The sequence below is a fragment of the Acanthopagrus latus genome, chromosome 14 (genome assembly GCF_904848185.1).
Source record: "Acanthopagrus latus isolate v.2019 chromosome 14, fAcaLat1.1, whole genome shotgun sequence".
NCBI lineage: Eukaryota > Metazoa > Chordata > Actinopteri > Spariformes > Sparidae > Acanthopagrus > Acanthopagrus latus.
Window position 1 is genome coordinate 11435495 of NC_051052.1, and position 18377 is coordinate 11453871.

An 18377-nucleotide genomic window follows, 5' to 3' on the forward strand; every position below is an offset into this window, starting at 1 on the left:
GGTGATTTATGCAGCGGAGGAGTGTGTTTCCCGAGAAGCTCTGATTCCCTCTCGATGAGCTATGATCACACACTTGTGCACGTACGTCGCATAATGGTCAAGTGAGGAGCGAGCAGAGCGACAAGTCAAGAGATTGTCTGTTCTCCTGGAATGAGCAATGATCAAGAGGCCTATAAACACACACACACACATACGCACACACACATTGAGGCTGTGCGATGTTTGATGAGTTATAATGATGAGTGAGGGGGTGTGACGGATTGAGCCTTCATTTCAAGTTTGTCCACAGTGTGAATAACGGTCCTGGATGTTGTCCAAGCTTCCTGTTTTCTTCTTCTTCTTTGTTTTGTTTCCATCTTTCTCTCCAGATTCTATGTATTCTGTTTTAAATCTATCTCTCTCTCAACTCTATCTTCTCGTGTCTTTTCCCTCTCCTCAATATAAATTCACAATGCTGTTTTTGGCTCATCATGCGCCTGTTTATCCTGCCACCCTTGGTTTTTGCCCGTTTTGCCTTTTCCATTCTCCCCTCGTCCCCTCTTGCTTTAGTTTTTCGGAGCCGACACTAACCTTGATTCCACCGTGTTCAGGTTTGTCAACATTTGTTGACATTTTACTTAATTTCTCAAGGAATAATGATGCATCTCAATACAAAAAAAAAAAAAAATCTATGAATGGGTATAATTTGATGTGGATCCAACTTTGTTTTGATTTTTGATTGGGCTTGACAGAATTTAAAGGTGACCGCTGGGCCTTGGCGGAGATATGCACTCAACTTGTTGCATTTAACTACACTGCTAGTGTCAAAACAGCATTTTAGGAATACTGGCATCGTCTATCACTTACAGATTTAGCTGCAATGAAACACTATAGCAGAAATTATTAACATAACGTTTTGTCAATATGTAAAGTAATATCAGTGGACACTTGTTGAATAATATGTTTATTAATGTATACATGTTATAATAAATTCAATGAAGAGTTATTTCCCAGCAATGATGTGCATTAGAGAAAATTAATGCAAGATTAACGCATCAGGTTGAATTGATTAGGACACATTTTCTTATTTCAGACTCTCAGTGCTCGAAATGTATCATAATTATTGATTTATTCACTGTAAATGCAAACAAACACAGAATCACTCTACAGTGATACATGAAAAACTTAAACGTTATATGTGTAAATAGAAAAGCAGGATAAGTTGAATTATCACAAAGTGGGACGTGGCCCCCAAGTGGGACGTCATAGAAACAAATATACAAACATGAGCTCAAATGGATTGATTGGATTGATTTGAGTGGCACATGGGGAATGAGAGTTATGTCACCCACAAAACATCAACAGGAGAAAGAGAGCCATTACAACATGTCACCACCAGATAAGTGACTTCATTTCTAACATATTATTACATGTTTACACTTTCATTTCAACATTGAATAATATGCATTTCTGGACTTATAATTAAAAAAAAAAAAACAGAATATAAAAATTACATAATATAATTCAATAAAACAACATATAAACACTTCATTAGAGCCACTGTATTGTTAGCAAAGAAAGTCAATTAGGAATCAGAGCAGTAAATTCAAATCTTTGGTTATGTGGCTGACTCATCTCTGTGATCAGGCACCGACCTTGCATAGATATTCCACCAAAACCTAATCTATCACTAAAAAAGCTTTGTAACTACAAACTAGTCATCCATGAAGTAAATCTCCTCCTCACAAAGAAAATGCAGCGGAACCAAACAGTTCTCATCGCTCCAAGTGTAGTTGTCACTTTTCTTGATGACGCCACAGTGGTTGGACAAGGGCAGCTCGGGCTGTGTGTTATCCTTCCAGTTGCTGTAGCCCACCACCCTGTCGCTTGTCCAAATCCAGAATCCGAAGACACGACTCTGCCTCAGACCGATCCAGAGTGGACCGTCTGCCTGGGTGTGATTCAGCCACTGTACAACAGCATTCTGATCTTCGACGTTCTCAATCCACAGCAGGCGTGTGTGTTTGGCCTTGCAGTAGTCAAAGGCCTGTTCCCAAGTAGATTCTATTTTAATGACTTTGATTCTCACATGACCTGAAATGAAAGAAGGGAAAGGACGGTAAGATTCACAAGCAGTCCAGCCACATTCCTATCAAACACACCATGAATCACTGTGAGTCTCTTCACACTGAGGTGGACTGGTAACATGCACAAGCTGTCTCAAAGCCTATTGGCCAAACCCTGCAGCTTCAGAATGTGGTTAGCATTTACAAACATACAAAAACCTGAGAGAGGAATGATCTTATGGAGATGATACACTGATCACGATCCAAGTCAAATTTACCAGAGCTTTGGTCGACAGCTGCATCAGACAGACAAGGACCAAATCGTCCTCACTGCAAAATGTAGCTACCACTATAAAAGTCTTTGTAGGCCCCACACAAACCATATTCTAACATGCTGCTTTTGATAACTATACAATATGTTCTTCTATTCTCACAGAGGTACAGACTGGCTTGGGACTTGTGTAAAGTGTAAGCACTACTTTCTACCTATATGAATGTATCATTCAGATGTGTTGCATCCTTCTATACTTAGATGTGTATTCTTTAGGCAAATCTCTGCATATTCCTCAAATTTCCATTTTTGTTATTCCATTTTAAACACAGTATTCCGAATGACAGAGTGCAAAGTGAAAAGACAAAAGTCAGTTATTAAGAAACACCTGAAACAAATACAAAGTACATCAAGTTATAAAAGACTTTTGTTAAACATTTTGCATTCAATTGTGCTTCACTGAAACATAAACCTTCCCTCTTAAATAAAGTATTATTATCATGACCACTGTCATAATGTCAGGCTCATGTTGTCTAATCATTTGCTCAGCGTCACTTGCTGGGTATGTTGTACATGCTGTATAATGTGGCATAATGTGAATCCCATTTGATCTTGGGTTTTCACATTAAGTGTAACATTAAAGTAAGTAATTGAGTTGATTTGGTTTTCTTTTGCTTACCTCTGGAACAAAAGAGGTTTGCATTTGACATACAATCAAATCTTTGCATTTCTGGAGCTAGCTTGTAAGTAGGATGTACTGTGCAGTTGCCAGGCTGTTCCTCAGTCCATTTTCTGAATGAAGAGCAGCCTTTGTCTTCCCACTCCCATTCATCGTGCATGAGTCCAATCCAAAAGCTTCCGTTATTTCCCTTTTCAATCACTTGGTTATTTTGTACATCATTACTGATGCTGACCAAATCACCGTGGAGATTTCTGCAGTGTTCCCGGGCCTGACACCAGGTCTTCTTGATTCCAACCAGGGTGTAATTAGTAATGTTGGGACCTGCAAAACGTAAATCAATACTGCAGATGAAGCAATAATACGAGGCAATGTATTTCTTTCACAAATGAGGCAACAAAGTTAGTACTTAGACTTTCTTTGGATTTGTTTGTGCTGGCTGACATCTTTGTTCTCATGACTTAAAAGTAAACCAATTATCAATACACAGTTCAAACTGAAAATTGAAAGCAAAGTAAAACAACAACACTATGATGTTTTGACTCAGATAAGATGTTGGACATGGTATAAATCATGCCTACTTATCATTGGTATGTTAGTATTAAGCTCAAAACATAGCCTCGCAGACCTTCCAAGCATGGCTTCTGATTGTTATTTTGTCGATTTGATTTCTGTTTTGTTCAATGTCATTTTTTCCGATAAAATTTTGCAACATGAAAAAGAAAAGAAAAAAAATCAAACTTACCCCAAAACAGCTCACACATGAAATATTCCAGCCTTGAACAGTTATAATCTTTCCATGTATTTCTCTCAATAGCTTGACACCTTTGCGTCCCGTTTGTCACATCCACAGATGATTTATTGAATGTGAAAGGTCTACCGTTTGACCAAGTGATATTTCGCACCTTACGCAGACCAAGCCAAACAGTTTCCGTATATGTAAAATTGGCTGTGAACTTGGCGTCCTCGTCATCATACAGAGTTACAGCTGATTCATTTTTCTGCTTACATCTTGTCAATGAATCACCCCATTTTTCTTTATCTTCAGCAAAACTAAAATGTCGTAGACGGGTTGATGGAAAGGTGAAGTGAACAAATCCTGTCAAGAGGAAGACAAAACAATAATTTATTTCTTAACTTAACAAACAATTATGAGCCATGAAAATAACAAAAGACATTATAAACATCTCACAAGTATCAGTGGAAGCAGCATAGAGACAGACAGACAGACAGACAGAGTGTGAGTACATTCAAATACAAATATAATCAAAATACAAGTGCAAATATAGAATACATATATATATATATATATATATATATATATATATATATATATATATATATATATATATATATATATATATATATATATATATATATATATATATATATATATATATATATATATATATATATATATATATATATATATATATATATATAATACATTCTTATTCAAAGCTGAGAAAACTTTGCGGGGCAGCTTGAGACAAAACTAAGATGGGACCTCTTACCTAAACACAGCAAGAGCAACACAAGTGTCATCCTCACAGTCATGGTGGGGATCATTGTAATGATGAGACTAAGTAAAAGGAACAGAGACAACAGGTGAAATGAACAGATTATTTAAATAACAAAGATAGGAAGCCTTATGAGAGTGAAATATTGAAGCAGGATCCGTCATTTCTAATTGTGCAACCAGTGCATACCCATGTTTGACTTAAAGCAACATTATGTAGAAATCAACATTAGAAAGCCCCCCCGCCCAAATGATTTGGAAGCTCTTAGTTTAAGGTTTAAAAAAGTTACGTAATGTTGCTTAAATACATTTCTCAACATAATTCCAAGTATGATAACTACTGTACTACATTTCATCCATTCTATTGCTTGTGATTCTGGAAAAAAAAGTCTCTCTTACCAGCTGAGGTCAGGCGCAGAGTGCTGTCAGTGTGGTGAATTTGTCTCAGTGTTGAGATGTCACAGGTTTCATATTCAGTGTCAGGGTGATGTAAGCTATGAAAAGGGAACCAGGTTGTTTTGCACATGTGTACATAGTAACAAAAAAACAGATGGAGAGAGATTAATGATTAACGAAAGGTAGTCAACTCTGGATGGGTGACTGTTGTCTGGCAGGTGTCATCTCCTACATTTGAATTTTTCCTTTTAGTCTGATGTGTTCATACAACACAAAAGCAACAGCAAAAATACAACAACACTAGAAATACAATACTTGTGCACTTTGAAAACTAAGGAAATGGAATTGGCCTCGATGTATTTAAGTTGATTTTTTTCATTTCTGTTGATGAGCACTTTTTATTCAAAGGGATTTTATCGGTACCGTAAATTGATATGACAGTCAGTTCTTATACATGTTTTGTGAACATACATGTACTGTAGCCATGTTGATATAACACACACAGTGTGAAATTAAACACATTTTTTATGTATGTATAAGACTGCCCATGTTTTTGTTCTGGTGACTCGACTGGCAGCAGATACATTTTATATTCCCAAAATTGAAATTAAATGTTAAAAAAATGAAATAACACAAATATATATGTCACACTTCAAATGTAGTATGGGCTTAAAAAGGGGCATGTTAATCTAGTTACGGTAAAGTTAGTATGACTAGTAGTGTTTTGAGCGCTGTATATTCATATTTTGCAGATATTGACAGCATGTGTTTGTGTAAACAGGTCCGTAGGGCCTTATCTTGATATTTGCTCGAGGCCCTTTGAAGTCCTAAAACTGCCCCTGCATGCCGACATGTTCCCTCATTATCTCGCACACCTGACTGATGCTGTCTGACTCTTTAAGACTCCCAAATAAGAGGGGCAACACCATCAGTATTCACGAGCCAGTACTGTCATGCCCCAATGGCCGCCTCTAATGCTTCGAATAACACTCTGCACAGATAAATGGACATCTGGCGGCGACTCTGTGTGTTTGTGAGTGTGCGCATGTTAACGCCGGCTTTTATATTTAGTTCTAACAAAGCTGGATGAGTGGCGTGATGGCTATAAAAGAAAAAAAATAAATAGAAAATCACAACTATTCTGACCCAAATGAGCTTCACTGCAAATTGGCAGCACTGTTCTGTGTATAGAATACCAGAATATGGTGTCATACAGAATATCTTCCCGCCTCTTGAGTCTTCAGATCTGGGAACAGAGGGTGCGCTGAGAATCACACTGCATCGTCATGTTGATTATGTTTCTTGCCAGCTGTCACAATTGTTCACACGCAGCCGAGCCGAGCCACCTTGTCTCAGTGCTTTATGATCTGCTTACAACTTAGTTACACATGTACCAAAGAAAAAAAACTCTGAATTTATTTTTTTGATACAGTATAATTTTTGCTGTGTTGCCAACTGGGCAGGTGTCACAAAATTACAGAATGGTATGTGTAGCTTATCCAACCATGCAGTTGTGCAGCATTGTTAGAATGACATCAGAAATACTGCTGTTAGTGCAGATGCATTTGTTTGCTATTCAAATCGTTGCAGCCCGAGTCGAGCTGCCACGCACATAGGTGTTAATGATTAGCCCTGTGTATTGGGATCTGACATGCAAATTCATCCAGAAATTTGTTTCTGGTGAATATTATCTGTGGACTTTTCCCCACTGGCTTGGTCACAGTCAAGTCACTTCCCCGTTTGAGAACTGAGAATTCATTTTTCAGATGTCAGTTCATGCCTCTACCTTTCTCTACCCTGGAAAAATTATGGATGATTATGAATTATTTCCTGGTTTTCCTTTTTCTGTTCTGCTTTCAGTGTTATTTAAGTACTGCAGTCTGTAGATGTCGACATATGCTCAAGATGCACCATATGTAGTATGTCTGTGATGTGTCCCCGTAGGTGTACCTGATAGTGTTGTTTTGGTGTTTTTCCAAGGACATCATCATTAATGTTGTTCCAGGTCCATTATTTCAACTTGGAAAACTAGGATAACTGGAGCAAGCCATTGTGGCCAAATGGGAGTAGCACTCTCCTGTCTGAAGTATGAAGTTTTAATGTTCACTTATTATATCGACACAAACTTCACCCATTATCCTCTGTTCCTGTTCAGTTGTCTGCCACTATTTGGTCAAGTTTACGGAACAAAATCACTTGGTCAGGTTTAAGGAACAAGGAAAACCTGGTCAGGCTTAAAAAGACAATGTTTTAGGTGAGTTGCAAAGCTATGACACTTCAACAATGTGAAGGCCCTTTACATAGTCAGTAGTTACCCTCTGTTATGTCCTTTTAAGTGTAGTTTAGTGAATGCAAGAGATTACGTATGTTTTTCTAAACAGCAAAGCTGCAGTAGCCATGCATACAAGTAACAGTGTACGGTGCGTTGAGTGTGATTTAAAGTTCAATAAGGATTCATAATTTTTACTCAAGAGAAAACTACTGGCAGATTTAAAACACGATCAATCTTTAAAGAGAAGTGTGTCTTTCAGTTCGAATCAACTTGTTTGGAGTTGCGCTTGTTCATCTGCGCGTAGACTCACATTTGAATTCCAAATCGGAGCCCTGTGGACTTGCAAATATGTAGCCAGGTTATTGCAAGCCATGACGGCGATGTTTGGGCCGATCACATCACATCGAAGTTGGTGTGATTACAACTATGTATGAGAACACACACTATTCATAAGACGGTTATTAAACAGAGAGACATATTATGGGGAGCTGGCTGTACGGCAACACACTTCTGTTCATAATGATCTACAAGACACATAATTTAACCCCTGACCCGACCCTGTTAACATGATTTTGATCATTCAAATAATTACTTCACCTCATAATTAAATTTACTAATGTTTTAGATAAAAACAATGTTAACAGTTATTTTCCAATAACAACTAGATACATTGTTCTGTCATCACTGATCACATTCCTGTCATGTTTGTCTCTGTGTTGTGCTGCTCTGTAACCCCGACAGCAGCACATGTACTGTCTGCAACACTTAAAAAAAAAAAAAAAAAAAAAAAAAAACCCTGAACATGATAGAAGTCTTTAATCCCCTCTGTGTCTGCTTGTTGACTTTAAGGCATCAGCACTATACATCAGGCCACAGACGCCACACTGTAGCTGAAACACTCCGCGTGGCTGACACAGCACATAGTGTCATGATGGAGGAGGGCACATGTTACCTGCAGTCACAATCAGTGCAATGTCAGCTCTGTAATCTACAGTAAATCAACTGCAAAAGACAGCCCCCGTCCATTCACTTGCTTCATCCTGTTGTGCGATCTCATTTTTATGACGCCTTAAATATTGAGTGTAGTTAATCGTGTGGGGGGGGAACAAGGACAAAAAAATCCCATAAAAATCAGCATTCGAGGGAACTCATTTAAAGGTGCGATAGAATTCTGAGTAATTAGGTTGTGTTTTTTATTAGTTAAAGAGTCAGTCATTCCAGAAATCGCTCAAGTAACATTACTTAAGCAGTTTCCCGGGGCTGAAGTGATTAATTTCATTTGGGTCATTCAAAAAATAATGTTAAAACTCATATAGGAGGCATGGGACCTTGCAAAATCCTATAACTGTACTCCAAATACTGTTTTTAGGTAGTCTAAATTTCATCACTTTTGCAATTCTGTGTATGTATATTCCAAGCCTCACCTTTTGCTTATTTTTCACTGGATACGGTTGAAATTGGCACTGAACATCTACGAAACACTTAGGATACTTGGCAATTTGTATTAATGGAAATAGTTGTTGTAGAATGGTATAACAACCAAATGAATATCATTAAATCTTGTTTTACCTGAGTGAAGAATCTTTCATTTTCAAAAATGAGTGTCTCCAACAGTTTTCACTCGCTAGCAAATAAATTTGATTTTGTTTAAGTGTTGTACCAAGTTTAAAGTTGGTCTATGTTTTAAAACTCTGAATATACATAAATGAAAAGCTTATGAGCTGAAAATACACTTTATACACTAATCTGATGGTATACTTTCTCAAGAATTATTATTTTAATTTCTTCAAAACTTTATTATGTAAATGTGATCATTCATACAGACTGCCGCGCGCATCAAGTGCATTACATTTATTATTGGTTTGGACATTAGGGCTTGGTGGCGTGATGTTGTTCCACTAAGGTAAATGCTGACATTTAATGCAGTTCATTTTGTAGTTCCACTAGGACTCCTTTTTTAACTTACCCTTGTCCAAGTTCTCCTCTTAAAAGAAGTAATAATACTTGAGTAAAATGTCTTTAAACTAATATTTTAATGCTATTTCCATCCCTGTCCCTGATACAATATGAATGACTGCAATTATACAGTATGCGTGGTCGTCAAAGATCTTAAAAATGACAGTCAACAAGACGTCTCAACTGAAATTAAAGTGAATAATTTCCCAGGTACCCTAAGGATAACTCACAGAGAAGACAGTTTTCATTACTACTTTTATCTAGTTTTTAACTAAATAGTCCCAAAGCTTCAAAGGTGAATATCTCAAACCCCCAAAACATGAAACCGAAATTAACTGCATAAAACACCCATAGGGATCCCATGGATTCTTGATTTAAGTTTAGCTTCACTGAATCAGCAATTCACATCCAATCTTTGGCAGTTATTAGAATGCCAAAGAGCATGTTTGGAGAAAACTGATAGTGGTGCAGTATTAGGCTGGAGAGATGGAGCTCACGAGGGACATGTTCCCAAGACAGAAACTGCGTCACGGCTTGAAGCATACCATGAAAGCAGCGCAGGAGGCCGGCACATGGCACGTTAGTCAGAGCCAGAGTCGGGCTCCTTTGTGAGTATCGACATGGTTATATGTGCCGGACACACACAGCGTTTGTGCGCACGTAAAGTGAGGTCCAACACGCTCGGTTTGTGTGGGTACACACACAAGCTGTCGCGCTTCTCCTCAAGTGAGCACTCTGAGTCGGGAAAGACTTCAGTACACAATCACTTTCTGGCTCCCTCGTGTAGGCGTGAGGCCACGGTGACTCTGGGTGCTGATGCAATTGTGGGGAAAGCTGACGGATAAAGGGAGATGTCAGCTGGTTTCGACAGCAGGTGAAGCTATTTTACCAACATAAGTGCTGTGAGGCATTTGACCAGGTCTGCTGCTAGCTTTTTAGTTGCGTGTGTTTGTGTGTGTACTGCTGTGTGAGGAAGCACCGACTTTGAGCTGCTGAATGCCAGACGTTCTCACTAGAATAGGGTATGAGGCAGTTTAAGTCGTTTCTGCTCACTTTGATTTGGATGAGGAAGTCGTTCACCTGATGACCAATCTCCTGTGAGACTCAGCTTCGTGCGATGTCACCAACTGTACCACCAGTGTACAAGCAGTTCAGTAGTTGTTACATCGACACCTTGAAGTTAAGAGTAAGAAGAGTTGTTGATAGAAGGCGTACCAAACCTAGTTTTTTCTCTCATTTATTTGAAGAAAAAATGTTGATGATTTTCTGTGTTCCTCTTGCTGTCTCGTTTTTTGAATTTTGGATAGTAATGTCAGTCTGTCAGCTGCTCTGTCCATCACTTTGTCCAAACTAAAAAGTCTTAAACCCTATGGATGGATTATCATACTATTCCCGTGGTCCCCAGAGGAGGACATCCATTGACACTTTCTCTAATGCCACCATGAGGCTGAAAGTACTATTTGCACCCGTATGTGCGTCCATGGGCGTATTGGTCTTAAAATCAGGTGTACTCGGGTGCATTATCATCTTAGGGCTGCAGAAAGTGAATGCAACATACCCCAACAAAAACCTAATGTATAGTCAATGGCCTCTGTATTTATCCTGCAATGTTAGATGATTAAAGAGGATGCTTTTAGTCCTTTTAAACATTTTCATGCTCAGAGTGTCATTGAAGCGAATGCCGTGGCACAGTGAAGCAGCAAAACTAAAAAGCTGTGGTTATAAATCTGGCGGGGCACGGGGAAAACTTCGGAGCAAACTGAATTAAACTTGTTGTCGCTTCTGAAAATGAATCGTTTTGACTGCACTAATGCAGCTCAAGATTTATCAGCCTGACTCCAAACAATTTCTCTGAATGAGTCTGGACTGTGTAGGTGACCTTTTTTCAATGTGTAGACAAGCACAGAGCATAAATCAACATTAAATTCTGATAGTGGTGAATGTGCACGAGGTACGGCAATGATCCACCCAATCTGCGCATCACTATTACACACACATGGACGGGGTCAAGTTACGACCAGAACACAGCTGGGAATGATAGAGGGACCGATAACAAGACAGTCAAATTTGATACACCCTTAATGCACATGCCCCACAAAGGGACCATGCTCCATAAATCATTTAAATAGGTCCCTTCATGTTTTCAGACTCCGTCAACTGCAAGATGTATTTTTTTCCTTGCATGTCTGGAGCCCCTGGACAAGGTGCGGGAACTTTTCAGAGTGAAAATCTCTGAGGCATAACAATAGAAAACTCCACATGTTTCAGTGCCCTGTCATTTCTTTTCCTTCCTGCACTTCCGTGACCGCAAGTCATCAGGCAGTAAATCCGTCTCTATGGAAACAGTGTGATTTTTTAGCCAGAAAGCACAACGTGTAGAGGAGGAGACGAACAAAGCAGTGAGGAGGAGGGGGAGGATGGCTCAAAGCTCATTCATGCTTCATGTTAACATTATCGATTTCACGAAAAATGGCGGTTTTGCTCATTTCATATCTTTGCTGTCGCACACACTGTACTTCATGAGGTGGTCCAAACATTTCCCCGCATTGCCGAACACACCATCAAGAGGAGATTGTTGCAGATGCATGATGTTGCACAGCTCTGTCAAAGAGGAAAAGTCCTACTGCTGGGTCTCCATCCGAGTTTCAGAGAGGTTGCTGTCTGCCTCTCCAGAGCTTGTTGTCATCACTGACAATGCGGTCATGATGACTCCAGGTCGTGTCTGATCATCAAATGGAGCTCTGCAGTTGTCAAGCCATGCAATAACTCGAATGATCCACAATGACCGTAAAATTGCTGAAGTTGTTTCTGTGTTGAAATCTAGAGGCCAAACTTATTTTTCACAAGTTGTTGTTTTTGTCCTTCCATGTTTCTCAAAGAGTTTTGAGAGAGCTGGTTTGAAATTGAATTATGAAACAGCTCTGGGAGTGGTACCTCCTGAAGGAACACCAATATGGATTTTGGAGAAATTGTGCCACAGAAATGGCTGTGCTTCAGGTTTACAAAATACATACGGCTTTCAAATAACAGGAAGGATTCTCGACTCATTTAAGGCTTTTGACAGTTTTAACCATGACATCTTACTCCAAAAAAAAAAAAAAAAAAAAAAAAAAAACACCACTGTGGTTTTACTGGAATCACTTACAATTGTATCCATAATTTACTCTGTGGTTTGTTAGCATTAATAGATTGACCATTATAACATGCGGGGTCCCGAAGGCCTCTATTATTGGACCACTCCTATTCTTCATGCATTTTATTTATTCATGTTCTGCAGTGTTATCCTTCTTCTTTCCAGTATTTTAAGCTGACAGTACCGTTCTATTTCTGTCACAATCACGATTTTTGTCCTTATGTCCAAAGTTGGCTCTGATTTACTGTTATTTATCTCTGTCACAGTGTAACATTATTATCCTAGTTACATCAAAATAAAGAAAATATTGCATAGCTAACACGTTTGTTTTCATTTGAAATATATACCGTATTTACGCCTACTTCCTTTGCACATGCTACTGTACAAAACCATCCTGTTCCATGCTACTGAGCCCACCCACCAACATCGTATCATCTTTTAATATAAACAAATATTATGTAGCCATCTATGCGTTTGCATTTTAATCCTATTGTTTGTTTGCCTGTTTTTGTCACTACATGACTTTTACATTTGCTTTCAATGTGTATTGAGGTGAGATTTCTCATATACCTCAAGGTTTTGTTTTGTTTTAAATCTCACCTGCACCATTTCTCGTCGTGCTTTTGTTGTTGTGTTTCAGCTGCTTTGTTTAACGTTCAAAGAAAAAAAAAAACAAGATTAAGAGGTTCTTTACTGAAAACAATCTATTACTGGCACATTGTGCAGATGAAAGTATGAAAAATTAGAATGCAGTCGAGGTAAGATGCACCACTAGAGGATGCCTAGTTGTTGACTCACTCTCTCAGCCCTTGAAGGCTCGTTCTCAATAAAAGGAAAGTTCCCCTGAGCTCGCAGGGTAATGGAACGGTACTTAAGGTGGCAGTGGGTGTTCCCCCGAGGAGACGCGCCGAGGGGGGAGTCGACAAGTGTCAGAGACTGCAAATGTGAGAGACCCTGGGTGAGAAAAGCTGGAAGGAGTAAACCAAAGATTACAGGGGAAAGGGGTCAAATGGATGATTTTCTGTAACAAAGGAGGGGAGCAGGGATGGAACAGGGATGGAGACGCACGCGGCGAGAGATCAAGTCTAAAACACCGGACGTGAAAAGGAGATGACAATAGAAACTGGCTTTTCTCTCCCACATTGGGGAGAAAGCAACAAAGCAAATTTAGACAGGTTTGAACCAGTGTGTTCATTGTTCTCAGACGCTTACAGAGACCTTCACTGCAACACTCAGATCTGATGCAATGCGTTAAATCTAAGGACCAGGAAGAACAACAAGCCTATATCAAATATAGTCTGTCCCAAATGCAGTTCACCTTTACCGTTACTTTTAAAGCAAAGAGACAAAGTGCAGGCAGTAATAAAAATGTATTAATTTTACAGTTCTTTTGAGCTAGTGATATATTTTGTGCACCTTTAGTCGAAGTTCCAGAACAGGCTTTAAAAGGAAAGAATAATATTGATTTTACACTATTTTTGAAGCAGCACAACCATTATCTTTGAGCCTCCTGGACACATTTTGATAAAAGTGAGAAACTGCTTCTGCTCTTGATCAACTCATCGTCAACGTTATGACTCATTTCAAGGTATTTACTGCGGCATAGTTAGGTTTTATGGAGGCTGAATCATTTTTAAAGTGTTAAACGATGAGCCCAATCTTTGAGTCGCCTTTTACTTTTACAAGGCACTGGTTTAAAGAAAAAATTTAAAAAATCATGGCCTCTGACAGCTGTGATTTCTGAGCGCACTTTTCATGCCGCAGCTCGTCGTTCCCACCACCGTCCCATCAAACGAGTCCGCGCCACAGTAACTGGCTCCTGCTGCCAATCCGGCAAGCAGCACGTACGACTGCTGCAGATTAACCCTTGAACATTACCTCTTGAAACTGGGAGGTGCTGGGGTGGAGTTACAGAAGGGAGAAGGCTGCCAAGCCAGTGACCGCAGTTCAAGACTGAGTGTTAACATTTCTAAATGTGGAACCACTGGGTATTTTCTGACCAGGGCAGCTCAGCGTGCTGTGTGTTGAAGTCAGGACAACTCCAGCCGTGTTTGTGGAGACCAAAGCAGGTATTTCGAGCTAAAATGAGCCTAAACCTGACAAAGTGCTTTTTGTGCATAAGATAGAAAATTAAACAAAGGAAAAGGGAAACAGCAAGTCAACACAATTTTCATTACTTGATTTAGAGAGGTTTTTGTAACTTTTCCATGAAAAATTGGGAACAAACCTTCCATAAAAAACTTTTTGGCTCTTATTTTTTACCTAATTGTTTGTTATTTTTGCGCCTCATGTTTTTCTTTTTCTTTGTTTGGAACCAATATTCCAGAATTTAGATGGAACTTTTGATTCTGTTCCGAGTCATTGATTTTTTGCCTCTGATCTTATTTTGGCATCGCAACACATTTGTGCCTTTTGTTTTATCCCGCTGTTTTGTTTTTCTTTTGTTTTCACAATTATGCAGTTTTGATTATTGATTTAGTTTGTTACAAGATTTCAGCTACTTAAACAAATTTGGGAGTTTTAGCCCCATTTTTATTTCTTTATTTACCACAACGAATACTTAGGTGCCTTGCACTGTATGCTTGATGTATGTTTGTTTGTATTTAGCTTTAACTTACATTGATCACACATCACAAAAAAGCATCTGAGTATAAACTTAAAGGATGTACCAGTAGGTAAGCGTTGTTCGCACTGCTGATGGGTCACATGAAGGGCGACGGCTGCTGTCTCGTGTCTCTCGATGGATCTGTCTATAAAGTGAGCGTCCGTGTTCGTGTGTGTCAGAGTTTCTCCGCGCTGTAGTTATTACAGTTAGCAGTCCTGTGGGCGTCATCCATCAGTTTCATCACGGACAAATTAAAATGGCTCGCGTCCAACCCTTCCCCCCCTCTTCCTCTCTCTCTCTCTCTCTCACCCTCAACCTCTCTTAAAGTTGTCACTTCACTTTTTTTTTGGTTTGGTCATTATGACTTATTCTCCACTTTCACTCTTTCTTTGTCCGTCACCCGTGTGTGTTTCATTTCTCATTTCCTTTCCTCTGACCTGTCCTCTTTTCCATACTCTGGTCCCATTCGTAGTCAAGTAAGTCTCTGTCTCCCTGAGTTTTATATCCAGTTTTGTCACATATAACCTTCGCTTACCTCTCCTGCTCGCCTGTGCCTTTTTTTTTGTTACTTTCCAGAGTTTTCTTTTGCATCCATGCAGGCAGCCACCATGAAGATCAGGTGGAAAATAGGAAATAAACATTTGCTGTGCTTTATGGACATGAAAGCGGGGCAACTTTTCCCTCTGATCCATCTGAAAACACACTGAAATGTCCTTAATCAGTGAATTTGCAAATTTACCGATTTTACAAAGGCAGCGGCTCATTATGCAATCAGCCCCCGACTGCCTTCCAGGCAAGTTCTGCAAGTGAAGGGGAGCTCAGTCGGCACAGTTCTGATGAGATTTCCCCGAAATTATGGAGTTAAGAAAAAATAATTGGTGGCAGGACTCCAAGACATTCACTTAGGCGGCAGTTCCACCAGAGTAAACCTGTTTTACTCACGGTACTGCGATATCAGCCAATATTTAGGGATTATCATATTATTAAAGCACAAACAAAATCGGAACTTAAGAAAAGAGATCAAAACACGATAACTGAAATAACGTCTGTTTTCTTCCTAATAACAGCGCCAAAATAATTTAGAGGGAGAAATGACTTGTAAAATGGTGAATGGCGTTTTCAGATTCAAAGCCCCCGGCAGCTGTCAGATGTTTGTGGCTCCCTGTCACAATAACACTCGCCTCCTTTGCATCTTTTTCTTCAGAGTCTGTGAACTTGTCATTCAAAACCGTCGCCTGCAAGTTTGAGGGAGCTTCTGGTTCCAGTCCATAATGAAACTTTTGCTCAATTCTCCCTTAAATGCACATGCAAGAGAGAGAGAGAGAGAGAGAGAGAGAGAGAGAGAGAGAGGCAGACAGAGGCGCACGTTGCAATTTCAGTCTTTTGAGCTGTTTGACGCATCATCACACACGTCATAAGTTCTGGCAAGACAGATGCATCGACTCCCCAAGAAAAAGTAGCCAGTCCAGTTTTGTCATTTTTGAAGTTGAACTCCAGCTGAGAGAGGCACAGTCCCACTGCGCTCGCTCTCCCTCTACTTCACTGCCATTTGTTCTCAGTCCCTTCTTCCCTCTGTTATTTTCCTCATCCCCCCTTGCCTTCTTTCAAATCTTTAACTTTCTTTGAAATGGGGGTGGGGTGGGGGGGTTTGGTCTGGCAAAATTAAATGAGATTTGATTTTTAACTTCAATTGATTTCCCCTAGCTGGGATGGTCACAGTGAATGGTTGCGCTGAATAACTCGCGCATCGAACACAAATTCTCTCTGGCTGTGAAATCGATGGCGGAGGACTTATTGGAGTAAGTGTTTGTATCAGCACTAAATGGATGATGTTTTTCTTTTCTTCGAGTTTCTCGCTGGCACTCCTTTTTTTTTTTCCTGGCGCATTTTCTTCTCCGCCGGCAGAGTTGGCCTTGTTTCCCTCTGCCTTCCTGCTTTTCGTTCAGCATCTCTCGCTCTTTTACTCATCTTTTGGTCATTATACCTGGTTTTGGAGCCGAGGTTAGGAAAGACACTAATGATAGATTGCGTGACATGTGCACTGGAGTTTTTTTCTGCTTGTTCTTTAGCACTTTTCAGTCAAAAAAAAAAAACTGCCGTTTTTTTCACATGAGGATTAAAGATTTGTGTTTAAACCTGATTCTGCGTTTTCCACTCAAAGCAATATAACAGTATTCACCCGCGTTGCTGTAAGGTCTGGATCTCAATAATTCAGTAATCCTTTCTTGAGTAGAATCTCTCAACCTTTATCTCAGTCTTCTTGACTCTTGACAACAGCGACTCTCAGACTTTATCGCTCTCCTTATCGCCATCTTTCTTCTGTCTTAATCCGTCTCTCCACCTGCCTCGGTGTCTCCCCCTCCCCCCCTCCGCCTAGCACCTCTCTCCTGCTTATAATAACTCAGGTTCTGAGTTCCCATGCCTGGTTATTCATAAAGTGCCAGTGATCCAGGAAAAATGCTTCAGAACATTATTGTTCTGGATGTTGAACAGTAGCGTTGTGCCTGTTCTGCCGGTCCGGGCTGTGTTTCCCTCTGTGTGGCTGACTGGTACAAATATGCGTCCCGGCTAAATTTGTTGATGAAAATCTTTTGTTCTGTCACTGCGAGACACCTGGACGCATCTCTGAGCAGCCACCTCCCTCTCATTTTCCTTTCCTGTTGTTTTTTTTTTTTAAAGGTGCAGTATGTAATAATTGGCCACCTGTTGAATTCGGGGGCATTGTATCACCATAGTAACTACTAACTGCTGCTGACTGTCGCAGTCGTTTGCCAGTTAGCTCAGTTAACCGTGCAGCTAGCTGTCGTGTTAGCTGACTCTGTCTGTCATATAGATTTGTACTTGAACGCAAAGACTGCAGCCGACAGGAACTAGCTATGTTCGGAGTAAGAAAAACACCCTCACCCTACCACCAGGTAGCTGTCTGGATTGTCATTCAAATCCGAAAACCAGAGGACTGCATATGTACAAAAGGAAACCCAAAACGTGTGAAATCATGAATACCGAGTAACAGGCTTGAAAGGAGTTCTTTTTATTCTGATTCGCTCAGTTGAACAGTGTTATCAGAGTGATTTCTCTCACCGCCGCCAATCCTGCAAGCTCAACTGGCTAAAAAGCTGCGGTCAAGGACCGACCAGTGCTACTGGTGCAGGAAACACTGCAACAGCTAAAGCCACTAAAGCCCACCCACAGTCCCAACATTGGCCAGTGTCCAATCATTCGCCCCGTGTGTCAGGGTCCTGATGTTGCTTATCTACTGAAAAGTAAGCAACTTTTTCCACCATACAAAGTTAACCGAAGCTGTACTGCTACAGGCCGTGAAACCAAAACAGTGAGCTGATGGATACTAAAAAGCTTCATAGGGAGCTCCCCAGAAAATTAAAGGCTACAGACCATAACACAAACCAGCAAAATCCCTGGTGGAGTGATATTTTCTCCATGAGCTTGTCACCGCAAGCAGCAACTTTCACATTAAATGCGGTACCATGACCCAGGCTTACA

The 18377-nt window shown here is 40.0% G+C and overlaps 2 protein-coding genes across 24 annotated transcripts in view; one reads left to right on the forward strand and one right to left on the reverse strand.

Moving 5' to 3' along the window:
* grm8a (glutamate receptor, metabotropic 8a) overlaps positions 1 to 18377 on the forward strand; it is a 453766-nt gene that overhangs the window by 279637 nt on the left and 155752 nt on the right. The gene's annotated exons all lie outside the window — the stretch shown is intronic.
* Positions 1094 to 14536, reverse strand: LOC119032592 (secretory phospholipase A2 receptor-like). Its single transcript, XM_037121979.1, has 6 exons — positions 14150 to 14536; positions 4914 to 5008; positions 4510 to 4577; positions 3741 to 4094; positions 2996 to 3319; positions 1094 to 2073 (listed from the first exon to the last, which is right to left on the reverse strand). Exons 3-6 carry the CDS (start codon positions 4562 to 4564, stop codon positions 1694 to 1696), a joined length of 1113 nt encoding a protein of 370 aa, XP_036977874.1. The 5' UTR covers positions 4565 to 4577; positions 4914 to 5008; positions 14150 to 14536; the 3' UTR covers positions 1094 to 1693.